We start from the raw sequence: 16,598 nt of genomic DNA, 5'->3' as shown, positions 1-16,598 counted from the left end.
TCAGTCTAGATCCAACTTTTAAATTAATTAATTTTAACAAGGTCTTTTTCCCATCCATTTAATGCATAAGACAGAATAACAACATACTGTACAATGCAGTCTATACAGTTTAGCTAATATGGCAAAAGTTAAAGTGCAATTTAAAACTGTAATTTTTTTTTTGTAAGTATAAGCTTATTTACCAGAACATTTTAATATCCTGTCATGAGTTTAAGCTAGATTATATATTTGAGTAACCTGGGCTAGTGTTAAGTATATTAATGTACAAGTTTTTACATTTATAACATGAATATTTTGAAAAAATAGCTGTATAAAACATGAAAAGTAATATGGTTTTCATGAATTCCAAGTTGTATTCAGCTTCCCATAAAGTTAGATTTGCTAAAGGAAAAGTTTCTATAGTCCTCTTCTGACTAGATTGGAAAGACTAAACATAGACACGAAAAAAAAAATTCTTTAATGTGAATGGAACATTTAAATCGAAGCTCAGAGAAGCCCAAGTTCACTGGAGTTTGAAGCACCTGTAAACCACAGACATACTTTCAGAAGTGTTAAGTACACTTAATCTGTTTTCTATTTCAATAGACCATTAACATTCTAGAATGTTTTGCTGTTATGCTACTAGAGGTTCTCAAGGTACAAAAACTCAAATCTGGAAATTAAGTTTTCATATTTCATTTTTAAATTCTTTATTTGCATAGAAAGCAACGCCTGACTCTACCAGTTTACCCACAAATATAGAGAATTTACCATGTTGGCATCATATCAGGAAACCACATTCTTCCAAGATGTTTGGAGACTTCCAAATGAAGTCGATCTAAACTATAATCATTATCTGGAATCAGTACCTCCTCCATTATCGAAAGCTGGGTTAGCCTGCCCCCACACATCTTAACAAATTCAATAAAACCTCTGCAAGTTACTTCACATTCACCAAGTCCCATTGCTGTTAAGTTCTTACAGCGCTCAGCAATCCGAATAAGTTCATCGTCCAAAGGCTGAAGTCCATTAGCACACACAACCAACTCAATTAACCTCGGGCAATTCATGCCAATACGACCTAACATTGCTTTGCTGACTGCACGACCAAAGTAAAGGTGTGTAACAGGGGTTTCCTCTCTGAAGAAAGCATCAAATTCTTCTTCATATAAGAAGAAATACATCACAATGTTGACTTTGGGGGAGTGTTTAACAAGAGCATCCCAGCTTTGCTTTTTAATAGTGTGAAATTCGACTTGTCCGGGATTTTCACTCACAACGTCTATGCGAAGGTGTTCAAGATCAACATGTTTTTCACTTGAAAGAGCCAGTAGCAGTTCATCACTTAATATATAGTAGTTCAAAGCCAGCTCCTTAAGTCCATGACACTGGTCAGCAACACAAAGAATTCCTGAGGAACAAAAAAAAAGTTACTCTGTAAAACAACAAGTGAATATAAGCACAGCTGTTTGCTGTAAAGCTCAAGCAGGTACTAATTCTATTGGCTCAAGTATTCTTGCCTACATCCAAACCCCATGAAATATGATAAAGTTTAGATATCCACACCCTTTTATGGTGTTTTGGCCATGAACACTTATCAGTAAAAGCAGCAAGTCTAACTAGTCGCATTCATCTTGGATCTGCATATCTTTTTTCCTCTTTGCTCATCCCTATGCAGAATTTCCTCAGCTTTGAAGAGGCAGCTGAAATCAGGTAAGGTCCAGCTGAAGTTGCCACTGCTCCCTTCCCTAATACTCCTTCCTTCAGCATTCATCTAAGCATTCTATTTAAATGACCACCAGTAGCGTACTTTAAGAGCTATGCTAAAACAGATCCTTCCCTGAATTAAGGCATAAACAACGTAACTGCTCTTAATCTGTTGGAATACAACGTACACAGATTAAAACACCTTTTGTAGACTCTTCATAAGAATATAGGAAGGAGACCAGACCAGAATTCCCCTTCCCTAGGACCAGGGTTTCAGGAGAAAGGTACATGAGAAGGGACTCAAAAGCTCTCAACTTCTATTTTGAAGGGACTGAGCCCTTCACCAACCAATACTAAATTAGCATGTTTGTACTACCAGATCTGGACACACGAGGGCACTAGAGAAACTGAAAGTCTCTTAGTCTTGCACTACTGGTTTTTTAAATTAATACACACTCCATGGTGGTTTTTTTTAATGTATCTTTGAAGTATAACACTTCTGCTCAGTAAGTTAAACGCACAGCACCTTACAAAACAGTTATTGACAACTGCTTTCATCAGGGTCAGGGATTTTGCACGTGTGTTCCCACAGAATGCCAGTTAAGTTTACAGAGTCGCACGCGTTTGGTTACCCTTACACAGAACTGACAATGAACAACTCCTTGGAATGTGTGTTAAAGGCTTGCACTAATTTTGGTGGCTTTTCCTCCTCAAGGCCTATCACGAGAGGTACTGAAGCAGCTGAGAAGAATGTAAAAAAAAAAAATCCCCAGGATTCTAGAAGACACAGTAAAGCAAGAAGCAACTCCACCTTCATTAATCCAACTCATTCAGTAACACAAAGACACAATTCTTATTCCCCTTCATCCTGTCCAAAGCCGAGACCAGGACAATAAAAGGCCTCTAAGAGACTCAGAAGAGCACTAAAAGTTTTATGAATCACTTGTTTCAAACTAACTCTTGACTATTGTTTTATGATACTTTACTACTACATTTTTCATATATATTCACTACTCACCAGCAGGTGATACATAAGGACAACTGCTCATTTTCAGCAGTTTTAGAGTATCACTATTGTTAGCAACAAGAACCTTCAAGGAAGGATCATCAAGTGGTGTGTCATCTATCTTGATTGATGATAATGACTTGGAGTTCACAAAAACTACTGTCAGTGCTGACGCAAAATGAGCCTGTTTGGAGAAATTGAAGGAGGGGGGAAAAAAATTAACTTATTAAAAGACAGGCAGAACTTCAGCATCTAAACTTCAGGTTTTGCATGCACAGAAACTACAAAAATAATCACATCTTAGGCATCCCCCTTCTTTTGTAACAAAGACAGGCTTATTTGAACACAGGACATCTTTGTTTAAAAATACACTGCTACATGTGACAAAAATTAACTGTACACTCAGTAGTTAACTCATCCACTCCGATTTATATTTTCGCAGTAATAAACCAGGGATAAATGGACATAATGATGGGCATGAAGTATCTAGAATTTATCTGTAGAAAAAAGGAAACGGTATTTATTTTATTTTCCAGAAAGTAACTCTGCTGTGACCTACAGAGTCAAAGAAAAAAACCTCCCAAATATTTTAACATATTGCAGCATGTAATCATTGTATCTTTAAATCTTGACACGAGGAAGCTCAATCCTTCTAACGATTCCTCATCTCTACACCACAAAGTATCAACACTACTAGATTTAAAGAATGGAATCAATGTTTAACTATTTTCCTGATACTAACAGATGTCACAAATTAAAGAAGATATGCCAATAAATACAGACTGTTTCATAAAAATACCATCAGCCAAATAACAACACAATAAGAAAGCTAAAGCAGTTCAGGAGTGAATTAAGTAACTCTATTTACAGTTCACAGAACATTACCTTAGCGACATTCATGAAGCTTGGTTTTGCTGTAGAAATCAAACCCAGTGTCTTGATAGAACAGTTCACCAACTGAGAAAGGATGTTGCAAGCTGCTTCTGCAGACTCAGTACTACTATCAACCTATAAAAGCAATTTAAAAATCATGAAGTCATTCTTTATTATTACTTAGAAAACAGCATCCTGGATATTCAAGACTGCAAGGTCCACATCCACTCAGCTGTACTGCACCAGACTATTTACCACAAGGACAAAACGCAACATTAATTAGAAATTTCAGAAAAGTTATATTAGAAAATTTTCCTAAGTATGACTGCTGGGTATTTCTAATATGATCAGAGAGCTTAAATCTAAGCCTTCTCTTCAAATGACCTCATGCCTTCCTAAATAACTTTAGTGTTGGTGTTATAACAGACAGTGGTAAGTATGCACCTTTTTTTAAATGGCAATTCTAAACTCTTGGGGCAAGGACAACACCTTTGCATCTTGAATAATGAATTGATTCTTAATTCATCTATAAACCTGATGACTAACTTTGGACAAATCACTGTTTCATCTCACCTTCCTCCTCTGTAGTAGCTCTGATAAAAGAATAGCTGAAAAAGCACAGAAGTTGCATTAAGATGTTATAATGCTAATTCATGATAATCAGTCATATGAAGTGTAGAAGTTACAGGTATTTAATACCTGATTATCCATTAACTGCTCTGCAAGCAAGTCACAGTATCTCCAAATGTAAAACCACTAACAGTGCGAGAAAAAGAAGCTTCTGTTTTTCACCCGGCTTTAATATCAATGCTTTCTTCTGCTTTTCCTTCACAGCTTAGAACTATGACCTCCTCTTAAGAAATTTCTATTAAAAGTGAACAAAGTGCCTATAATTCTAACTATGATCTCCTCAGATAAACAGTGAACTCTACCGAGTATTCAAATGAAAAGTCTGAATTCATGCAATTTTGAGACTACAAACATAGCCCGCATTTAAATCAAGTGTACCATTACTTAAATATGTCCTTATATGTCAATCACCTGAATATACAGGCACAGAATCTTTCTCCCTTACTCATAGTTTTTCAAAGCAGGGTTCTTAAATTTCAAAACGTTCTTCACTGTATAGCTCTATTTTGTAAGTAAATTATACATACAACACAAACTTATTTCCTCAAATGCTTCCACATGTAAGTAACGTCTATCTGCACAACAGTCTTCCAACTCAGATTGCCACTAACATTGATTCACAGATACTACGTATTCTCCATATTCTGAAAACATATCTTCAGCACTGTATTGTATGACATTAGCTCTTTCTTTACTTTGTAGAGATTAGAATGTAGAGAATGGAAGGAACCCATGTGCACGTGTGGAAATAAATTACAGCAGTAGTTGCATTTTTAAACCTAAGACTTCCCAGGTACAACACTTGAGCCATGCGACAGAGAAGCTGCATATGTCATGCACAGTAATCTGACAAAACAAGCCACCATTCATTCAAGACTTACCTTGAAGCTGACATACTGCAGATGATCAGCATGCCTCTTGATAATCTGCTGAATGAGATCAGGATGTGTAGACTTTAAGTAAGAAGTGGCTGGCTGGCTAAGCTCAAATTCAAATCTCCTCCAGAGATCTGGGATGTGAAAAATTTCATTCCACCTTCGACAAACAGAAGATGCCCTGGCTCGATCTACTAGAGGTAGAAACTGAAAAATGCGCAGAATAACATGGTGCGGAAGGCTTCCCCAGTCCATCGAGGTGTGCAAGTCAGATTCACCAAACACTGAGCCATATAAACAAGTTTTCTGCTTTTTGCTTTTCTGTGATGTTTGAGGAGCTTCATTTTCAACCCCAACTTTCTGCCTAGCTCTCTTCATTGTGAAGGTTTCAGGTACTGTAACAATCCGATGGATTCAAACTGCAGTTTCCTGAAAGGTCTCACGTACAGTAGGTCTCTGAAAAAAGGCATGTCCGTATATCAATATCCAGTGCACAGACATTACCAAGGACTGTCTTTCTTGATACCTTTTGTTTTGTACAACTTGATTTGAATCCAAAGAATTTGGGTTTGTTAATTTACCAAGTGTCATTTTATGTGTTAGTACTTCATAGTGTTTCAAGCACTAAGTAGAAAAAGAAGTATTTAACAGAAATTTAGTTTAGCAGTAGCAAATTATGTATGTTTATGTTTAAACTCAACAGACAAACTACAGAATCTACTCATGATTTCTAGAAGAATTTTATCAACTACAGAACCCAATTCATAAACTCCCTTTTTAAATAACGATGAACTTGGAACAGATGCATTCAGAAGATACAGATTCAAAAGCTTTGCCCACCTCCCCCACTGCTTTGCTTTATTGTTTTAGGTTGGTTTTGTTTTTTTTTTTAAATCATGCCAGGCAGAGGAAAAACATCTGTACAACTAACAACAAAGAACTTCAGAGACCAATTATCAAAACAGGGCCAAGTAAGTGAGGTTCACGTGCTGTTTTTCAGCAAGAGAAAAAGATGGTAATCCCAGAATACAGCAAAATGCATGAACCTACTTGACTGAGGAACCGTTGCCACGTGAGACAGAGTTCGGAAAAGAGCAGCATAAGGAAAAGCTCTGCTTTTGCGTGCTGAAGCAGTGCAATCTACTCAAGACCATTTTAGACTGAATTCTGTTATTCAGTCAATTCTCAACAACCGAGTTAACTGTTTCAAGTGCTACTTCATTTTACAGTGGGATGAGGCCCCATCTCAAGTGCCCTACTAATGAGGTGTTCAGCCAGACTGTACCTCTTCCCAGCCAGACTGAAGCTAACATTTTCAAAGCAACCATGCATTCTTCAACAACAAACAGAACATGTTATCTATTATTACTGAAAAATCTCCCACAGCAACCTTCACAGTGTGCTTTTTCTGGACTGAAAATTTTCCATGGTATCTTCAGGGCAAAGGGAAGGGGAGACACCAAAAATCCAGAAACGGCTGCCAAAATACAGACTATCCTATCGAAAACTTATCTGTCATTTTTCCCAACTTAAAAAACCCAATCTGTATGGCTGATTACGTGTCTGACACACAAGCGTAACTCCACTTTTATGAAAAGAAAGCATGTGCATTCTTTGAGAAGTGGAAAGAACAACCTAGCCAATTAATCAAGAGCTGTTCGTATGACCAGCTTCTCTACTGTTTGTCCTCCTGACAAATCATCTCAATTACCAAGGAATTCATTCTAGCAGTCTTCAGAAATCTTCACTTAGTCTCTTTAAAGTTCCATTTATGATAGGGATAGGTGATACACACAGAAAGACAAGCTTGTAACACTCTTTATATTTAATAATGGAAGTTTTCCATCCCTCAATAGATACACGTGCCTTGCATTAACAAGCAAAGGCAGCAAGTCAAAGAGAATGAAGAACAATACATTCCAAAACAAGGCAGTATTTCTAAACAATACATTTGTGTTACTAATGTAATGAAGACGTAAGCTTAACACGAATAAATATTTTGCTACTTGACAATTTTATCAAATTATAATCTACACAACTGTGTTTTATGACTTTTGAGTGCTTTAAGTCACACAATGAATGGGCATTCCAAAGCATTATGGGTGGATGTAGTAATTAACCATTACATAACTCTCTCTTCCAGTTTCTCACAGCCTTGCTAAATTTAGCTTCAGTCAAATATTCGTTTTGGTTTTTTTCCCTCCTCCCTCCTTGGGAGGAATTACAAATTCACCTGTTTCCTAAAACTAAAGTCCAGAACAAAAAATGAAATTACACAAATGCTGTTGTCTGAGAAGCTTCTCTACGCTTTTGCTATTCTCATGTAACTCTGCAACATCTTGGTAAACTGTAAGTTTCTGAAAAAAAAAAAAAATTGGAAATTTTCACTTTATTTGAAACTTAGTCGAGCTTCATGGGTGCTGTTTTGACTCCCACAAAGAAGTTTTGGCATCTGAGAACTACTAGAAAGGACACCGTTCCCCTAAACCACAGGCCAGGCTACAGACCAGATGCAGTATATCCAGTTGAGACTCTTCATAGGAAGAGACATAACAAGGTATGCATGGCATACACAGTATCCATGCTCTCACTGATGGAACGCAGCCGTAACTTGTTCTTGTTAATGCATCCCTCAAACTCATAACTCTAGAATTTCTATTTTTAGTATTCTGCATTGCAGTACTTTAGCAGAATTTAATTTTATTACTCAATGTGGGATGCAAAGCCAGAAAAAGGTTCCATTGGTTACATATCACAATTTTTTTCACCAAACTGGAAGCCCTAATATTTACTGTAAAAATGTGAATGCTTATTTTGTTCTGAATACTTAAACTATGAACAGTATATATTTTAAAACACAACTGAAGTTAACTACATTGTAGTTCCATGTGATATAATCCAGGTAGCATTCAATGAGAGGTTTACATGCACACATACCTCCAAAGAATGTGGAAGTTCCTGTCAAGTTACCAGCACCTTTCTGGTATCTGAACATCCATCCCACTGTTGAGTCATCCTGTATGTGTGCATGGATTCCTTAACCAGAAGGCAGGGACGGGTCCCAGAAGATGAACTGACCTGTGAAGCCACCGACCAAAGAAAAACTGTTCTGCAATGTCTGGGAGACCCACTGGAGGGACTAAGTTTTGGAACAAAGACTGAGATGAACAGTACACACTGTACCGCAAGGCTGACATGGAAGTAGAATAACAAAAAGTGGCAATTAGTTTTACCAGATGTTATCTGAAAACTATCATTTAACTAATGGGAAGGTGTAATTGTTGTAAGAAATCTACGTTTTGCACTATCTACAATTTTAGTCACATCAGTACTCTCATGCAACACAAATACACCTCTGAATTCTTGAATATTACCTAGAGAAATTACAAACCTGGATACGAAACATTAACTTTTTTGCAGCCTACCATATACCAAACCCCACATACATCAAAATAGTTAAAGATATGACTTCTAATATTTTAAAATTTAAGGACTCTTCGCTTTAAACATTACCCACTTTTACTCCAAAAGTATGCTTACTGCATCATGATAATCTTGACAGTAAACAAACTATTTTGGCTAATTAAACTCTACTTGGAAAAAGAGATAGCGATGATGTACAAATATGCTCCCATATACTAATACGAAAGAGCTGCCCTGTATCTTATTATGAAACAGTATCTTGGTTTGCTATAAGAAAATATACCTCAAACCTCCAAATTCAGTTACCCATTTTATATTATTTGAAGATGCTTTAATGGAAAGCTACAGGAACAGCAACGCATATATTACTAAATCATGACAGATCTGAAATTAAAAGTAAATTAGAAGCTGAAGATGTTTACAAACTGTTGTGTTCAGCCAGTAATAACATCTTTAGAAACCATCTTTTTCTTTAAAAGATGGGAGACACGAGGTTTTAGATTCTCCTGGGTCATATCATCATCTTTTGAAAAACTACCCAGTTAATATTAGCTTTATGGTTGTAAAGTTTAACATAGGTGTAATACACATGTTAATTAGGAATGCAATAGGATAAGCAGCCCCTATCTCCTAAGCAAAATCAAATTCAAGTACTGAAATCTGTGCAAGTAATGCTCTTGCTCAGCTCGCACATCAGAAAATTTAAGATCTGTGTAGACAGGCTTCTTTATAATTAGAAAGTTGATACACATTAGTAACTCTGTTCACAGGCGGCATCTGATGAAGTTTGTAATTTATAGTGGCCTTGTATTGCACAGTCAGTCTACAAGTATTACATGTTCTCCTGTGAAGCAAGCAGACTATCCCTTTGCTAACTCGGCACAGCACATAAAATTCATTTAAAAAAGTGCTGTCAGTTTCTAACACATAAAAGGCAGGTTTATGACACATGTAAACAGAACACATAAATAACATTATAATTGAGAGCACAAAACACTGAGATGCAATTGAAAGATTCAACACAGAAGCATATTAAGTGTAAGTTTATAAACCACATGACATATTTTGAAGCAGCTTTCTTACCTAAAGAATGCTTCCAAGTTACAATAGGCAATAAAGGAATGAACTGAGGCAGCTGCAGCCATGGGGCACTCACAAGCATCTGTCTGTTTTCCCCTCCTGTCCAGATAAAATGCCACAAAAACCTTTATTAGTTTTGGGAAAAAAAAATAATCCTTGTATTACATCCCACGCAAAAATGATAGGAAAATAAGCTGACATCAATTTACACATTTTCTTGCTTTAGTAAAGGAGCTTGAGGGCATCATTTTAACACAAGGTAGCTTATCCTACATTGCAAATACTGTGTCATTGATAGAAGTGTGAGCTCAGATTAAGTGTAAAACTGATAGGAAACATGTGTTGCAATTACATTTGCATTGTACTGGCCAAGAGTACAATGTAAACAGTGAGTTATTCAATATTTGCATTATCATTACCATTAGTAGTAAAGTTTGGCTAATAACACTGTCTATAACTACTAATGTAATCTAAGAGACATGGAGAACAGGTGAAAAAACCCCAAATCTTTTTTCCTGCCTTTTGCCCTTCATTGGCAAGGCTGTCTGTTGGCCTAGGGAAGTATGCAACAGATGATGAAAACACAGAGGCCACATGGCACAGCTTCCTACCACCAAACGTGCAGCAGCCTGACATCCCCACCCGGCGCAGCCCTGGGTACAGTCACATGGCAAGAAGGAAGACAGGAGATGCTCCATCAACAACAAACCTCCCAGCCTGCAGCCTCCTCCCAGTTTATGAGCTCCCAGAAAGCACATGACAGCCTGGACAACCTGGCAGGTGTATCACCAACAACCACATCACGGGGGCTTAGATTAGAAGTCCCCTAACTCCCTCCACACTATTTTCTTTCAATACCACATTACAGGTAAGTTTGTGTGTCCCGCATCATAAGTAATCATTCAAAGCTTTACCCACAAGAATATCACTAAGTTTGCTTTTATAAAAACACACCAAATAACTGAAATCCTCCGCATGATAAACTTCACGTGCCTATCATGGGGGGACAGGGAGTATACCCTTCCATCTGTTAAACTCAAGACTTCAGTACTCTCTCCAACACTTCTCAGTGTGGGTGCAAGCAAAGTAATCGTTAATAGTAAAATAAGATCTGAAAATTAAGATAAGGACAGCAATGTCCTTTTATAGTAAGAAATGTATCAAATATAGTTCTATTAATGTAGTCAATAAAGACTAGCTATAGCGTTCAGCAGGCTTCTGAACTTCACAAAGGTTTGGGCTGGTTATTGATAGCAGCGAATACTACCTCCTAACTACAGACTGCCTCCTGATGAAGGGAGCTTCCCTTTCACAGACCTGAACCCCCCAGCATACAGGAGTTTATATGTTACATTGCAGATAAAAGTAGCAAAATTTTGGATACTACATTTAAAAAAAAGTTACTGAAAGTTCTTGTTAACAACAAAAATAATCAGGTGTACAGTCTAAGGATGCTTCCTTTAAGCGTCCAAGGCCACAAGAACCATCCAAAGCAGCTGCAACCATGTCAGCTCATGTAAACAGATATGTTTATGACAAAAAATAACTAGTTATCACAGATGCTTGTTACGTAAATAACAGTGAATTGTTAGTCTAAAGTAGAGTTAGCCAAATTATTACCAAACATAAACAGCAGCAGCACAGTCGTTGAAATTAAACACTCTGGCAACTGATGGGGTTTATCAAATCTACTCATAATCCTCATTTGTGTAGAGCAAAGTATTAAATATTAGTTCAGTACCCTATACAGCTGTTCTCCTCTATAAATTCTACTACCTCAGCGTCCTGTGATCAAGTATTTTGCACAGCTGCATGTTATCCTACTCAAACAAACTCAAATCTGCAAAACCCAACAGGGATCCACAAAAATTCAAGTTAAATAACTGTTTCTGCAGCTTATCCTGGTAACAGAACTGTAAACTTCTGCTAAAATTAAGACGATGAAATCTCTCCCATGACATGGGGTCTTGGCAGGGGATTCTAAGGAATGGTCAGCAGTGGCTCAGTTAAGACAGCAGCTGTTCACTGCTTCCCATGCTACAGTTGCAAAAAAGAGGTTTTATTATTATACAAAGATTCAAGCCACAAAGAAATAACCGCTTTCTCCAATTTGTAGATTCTCCTTTTCAGTTCTCAACACCAGGACTCAGCAGGAATTAATAAAACAAAACACCATAAAATCAGGTTTCTAATAGAGACACTTAAAAAACCCCACAAAACAAACAAACCAACCAACCCAAAAAAACCAAATCCAGCAGAAATGAAGTTTCTGAGAAATAAAAAAAACCCTTTCAAACTTGGAAATCCGCCAGGATAAAGTAGCCATCATGGTCACTAAGCTTTAACTTTCTAACACTTGGAAATTAATGTTTATGGATCTGCCTTTTAACAGCTGAAATACTTGCCACATTAATCACAGTGTCTTTAAAAAAAAAAAATAATCACAGTTCAGTGATAGTATCAAGGTCACCCACTCACAACATTAAGGAATTCAGAGTCCATCTGGGGAACAAGTGCAGCAGACACGGTACACAAAAAAGGCAGCGCTGGAAGACTGTTGGAACTCCTGATGCAGCCTCAAATGCAATCGCTGAGTATGTTTCAAAACACAGATCAAAAATGCATTTTTAGCTTAAGTTTCAGAATATTCTAGTCCTTCAGCGTGATGAGCTCCAAGATTAAGTTTTTTTCCTTCATTTAGGACACAGTGATCTTCTAGTGGGTGGCATTTTTGCTTCTGAACAGGATTATTATTTTTTTAAAAAAAATCAATCCTCGTTTTTCTTAAAACCAAGCCTCTCTCTCTCGAGGGATTTATCACATTTTTAATGTTTACAACAAAGCCTCAGAGACCTAAAAATAACAGCATTCAGCTAAACATCTTAATGCTTGCATTAAGTGAAGAAATACAAACTCATTGCCACTTTTAGTGTTAGTTAGGTGATCAAACTTTGCTATTCGTGTTATACTGATGCACTATTTTTAGAAGAAACCACCCCCACTTGAACAGCTTTTAGACCACGAACAACACTCAAGATTTCCCTTGTTTCACTACATGACACATCTGAAGAGTTCTCTCGAGGGCTTACCCAAACATCACACGGCAGGAAGAAAAAAAAGCATTCTTTCTACAGGTTTTCTAGAAACTTTTAGACCCGACTTTCAAGCCATTCAAGCTCTTCACATGGAAAAAAAAAAAAAAACCACCTTTTTTTCCAGCCGACGGCCCGGAGCAATCCTAGCACCCTGTTCCCGAGGGCGGACGCCCACCCCGCCGGGGCCCGGTCCGGTCATTTTGCCGGCGTGGGGACGGCCAGGGGAGTTTCGAGCGGTAACAAGCCGACTGTAAAGCACATAAAATCCTTCCCACACTGTTTTACCTCAGCACAAGGCGTCTGGGAGCGAAGGCAGCCCGCGGCAGGGCATTACCTTTTCCAGAGACGTCCTCCTCAGCTCTCCCTGAGGGGAGGGAGCGCGGCCGGGTCCCTGCCCGGTCACCTCCCCTCAGGCCGGGGACGGGGGCTGACGAACGCTACACGCAAGCGGGAGCCCTGCCGAGGTCAGGCCTCCTCACGGCTCAGGGAGAATTAAGGTTTCTGGGCGCGACAAACGTCTGCCCGCCCGACACGACCCGACCCGGCTCGGCCCCGCACCGCCTTCCCAGGGACCCCGCGCACTCTCCCCTCCCGGCCGCCGCACAGGGGGCTTCCCCCCGCCGCGGCCACCCCGCCGCTCACCGCCGCCTGGGCGCGGCTCCCTCGCAGTGGCAGGGCCGAGGCCAGCCGCAGAGCAGTGTGGGGGGTTACCCGCCAAGAGCTCCGAAGCCTCCCGTCCAGCTGAGCGCCCTGTCCGCACCGCCGGCCACGGAGGGGAGGAGCCGGCGGCGCCCGGCCGCGGTCGCGCCGTCCCAGCAGCGCAGGCGCCCTGGGAAGCCCCAGCACGTGACGGCGGGCGCCATTTCGCGCCCGCGCGGGCAGCGCGCCAAGGCTAAAATGGGGATGGGCGGGCGGAGGGCGATGGCTGCGGCGCCGGAGCCCGCTGCGTCCCCTGGCCAGGCAGGGATGGAGGGAGACTGCCCTGGGCCGCCTGCGCTCTCCTTTCCTTCCCCAGAGCGGCAGGGGCGGCTGCTCCTCCTGACCAGGCCTCCTGAGGCCCTCCGTGCAGGCTCCTGCTCATTTTCCTGTCATGAAGTATCTGTAACCCCAGATCTTCCTCAAGCGGGGGCAGCCCTGTGTCACAGATGGAAGTATTTGACACGGTGATGATTTAGCAGCAATTCAAAATTTATTAGTGATTTAAGGCAGATCAAGAGGTTGAAATTTTAGCAGCACTTAATCATTAACTGGCTTAGAGGTTTTCAAAGCTAGTGAACAAACTAGCTGAGTAGTGACTTAATTACAGATTTGAAGATGGCAAGATTTACACTGACTATAATGAATTACAAATCAATACATACGGGCAAAAAGCACAGATCTCAATACGAGTGGAACATATGAGTGCACACACACATACAAGTCTATGATGGCTAGAATCGAGAATTTCTTAACAGCAGGTGACTTCAAAGAGCTGACAGGTACGGCTTTGAAGTCCTACATGTGCACAGACGGGTGGAAGAACACCCACATCCATAAAGCTAATGTATATATCACAAACATATAGGTGGAGAGGTGGATGGAAGAGAGGCTTAGCCTATAGTCAAAATTTCCCTTCCTTGAATTTAGGGTAAATACTCGGGATGCATCGGTGTTCCTCAGCGGGCAGTAGTTAAGGCTGGGGAAGGATTCCCTCACCCTGGCCTCGAGATGTCAGCCCGAGCGGCGTCCCAGCTCAGGGGACATACTGGCCACAGCCTGCTGAGATCCAGAAGAGCTCAAAGGGTCTTTACTAGAATCATTATTTGTAGGATCTGAGGTAATTGACTTTTGTCAGGTACTTTTCCACACCGGCCCAGACAATGGAATATTCTGGTACTTTCCACCAGCTACACAAACCCAGAACTTGATAGATCTTGGGGTCCTGGTATCCCGCCTCTGTGGCCGCAATCCGTATGTTGTCAGGAGTAATTGATTACAGTTACTGTCTTCAAACGGCAGAACCCATGGGGACCAGGCACACTATTGCGTTCTGTTCCATTGCTCTCCACCTTTTCTTTCTTTCATGTTAGACCATTATGTTAAATTCTGGTCCATTGTATTATTATGTGGCCCAGGTTGGGAGGGAAATCATGCCAAGTACCAAGTGGCCCAAAGGGGTTGCACCACCACACCCTGACCTTTGGAAACTGCCTCGTGAGCCTCTTCAGGAGGCCATTTCCTCCAGGCACGGCCATGCCCTGCCCCTCCCGCTGGAGCTGGGCCTCTGGGAAGCAGCGCTGGCACCACAGCGAAGGAGCTCCATCCTTTGGGCCTGGAGGCTCAGGATGGATGCAGGAGCGATGTCCTCGCTGCAGCCTTGTGTTTCTGCCCCCTCGAGAGAAGCCTCAGCCAGCCTAGGGGCTCCAGTCCCTAGACGAATGCTTACACTTCCAAAGGAGGTGGAGCACCAGCAGCTTTTACTGATTTTTAGCTGTCTGTTGGCCAAAAAGCACCCCTTTCTGAAAAAGGTTTTCCCCACTTGCTTTGCTTTCCTCACTACCTGCCTCTTCAAAGGACAGAGGGCTGATTGCTGGGTTGTATGTCTGAACCAGAGATGCCAAAAGTACGCCTCTAATTTATTAAAGCATAACTTAAAAAAATTGCAAATTTTATTGCTGCAGACATACTGAGTAACAGCTATAAGTACAATCATACAGAAACACTGACTAGTGATACCCGAACAATTCAGTTTTTATTGTCAACTGCTACAAAACACTTGCAACCACAGATTTCCTGGCTCTTGCAGATAGCAATAATTAACCAATAACAAGCCTTTATAGCATCTTTTAATGAAGAGATAATACTCAACATGAAGCATTGCAGTGGTCAATTGTATCTGCCCTGTATAAAAGCAAAGCTGGCAAAATTCAGCTGAGTATTTGTGTCACATCAAAATACAATTTCTTCACCCAGATATGAAAAAAATAGAAAATGAGCATGTTGAAGGGCTAATGAAACAAACTGAAAGTAGTATTTATCAGACAGTAACTGTGACATCTCCAAAGTACACAATTTCTTCAAACAGAATGATGAAACACACTGCACATTTAAAAATCAATTTAATTTAGAAAATCTGCCAAAACCCACTCCTTACCTATATAGTTGTCAGATCCTAAAGTAAGTAGGAGATAAAGTTACAAGTAATTTTTTTTCAAGTCTTTTTTTCCTGGTATGTGTTTTTAAACTGATTTTTCAGTAGGTTCTGCTACAAAAAGCAACTTTAACTTAGGCATTACTATCTGTAGACAGTAATAGAGGATAGATTGTAAACAGAGATTAATGGAGATTTGCAGTTGGTATCTAAATCCACCAGTCACGGGTTTCTTTGGTGCATTGCCAATAACCTTTGGGCTGCTGTACAGGAACAGGTTCAAATGTACTTTTAAAAGAGTAATATAGACTGATTTTTGAGGCTTTCTGTATAGAAGAGTTTCCTCTTTCAATCTAGTCTAGCACAGACATATTGTATACCTAACTTAAAATGAAGTATAGAATAGTATAGAAGAATACTACGCATTTTGTAGCTATACTTATTATTGCTCTAAAATGCTTGCGGGTATATACAAACAACAACAAATCAGCTAAGGATTTGTCAGTACTGTAAGGAAATCAGCATAAACACGAGCACACACCAGGAGCTTCTGTCTTCTACTCATCTTCCAGGTATCAGATAGGTGGCTGGCACAGAGCTGCTGCTTTTGTCTCCAGATCCTTCACCTCATACACAAGATGCAAAGAGCTGAAAGCAAACTGTGCGGCTGCATGTATGTCCTCCTTATCTAACCTGCTGCTATGGGCCGCCCACGTCATCCAGCCACCCCATGTCAAGCTTGGCCTTCCTCCTGTGGTTGTCTCTCCTGGAGGCAGATTTACAGAAAGAGATATTCTACT

General features: G+C 40.1%; 1 protein-coding gene across 1 annotated transcript; it reads right to left on the bottom strand.

The window, feature by feature from the left end:
- Positions 1-436: 436 nt before the first annotated feature.
- Positions 437-12,141, bottom strand: LOC141749746 (F-box/LRR-repeat protein 21-like). The gene is given in 7 exon segments (XM_074603804.1): positions 437-1,390; positions 2,705-2,876; positions 3,578-3,700; positions 5,077-5,463; positions 5,466-5,526; positions 9,577-9,672; positions 12,052-12,141. Coding segments are annotated over 7 exon segments (1,488 nt in total). The 5' UTR covers positions 12,057-12,141; the 3' UTR covers positions 437-746.
- Between the last annotated feature and the right edge of the window lie 4,457 nt (positions 12,142-16,598).

The sequence above is a fragment of the Larus michahellis genome, chromosome 11 (assembly GCF_964199755.1).
Source record: "Larus michahellis chromosome 11, bLarMic1.1, whole genome shotgun sequence".
NCBI lineage: Eukaryota > Metazoa > Chordata > Aves > Charadriiformes > Laridae > Larus > Larus michahellis.
The sequence above is the reverse complement of the archived record's forward strand: the minus strand, read 5'-3'. Positions and strand labels throughout refer to the sequence as shown.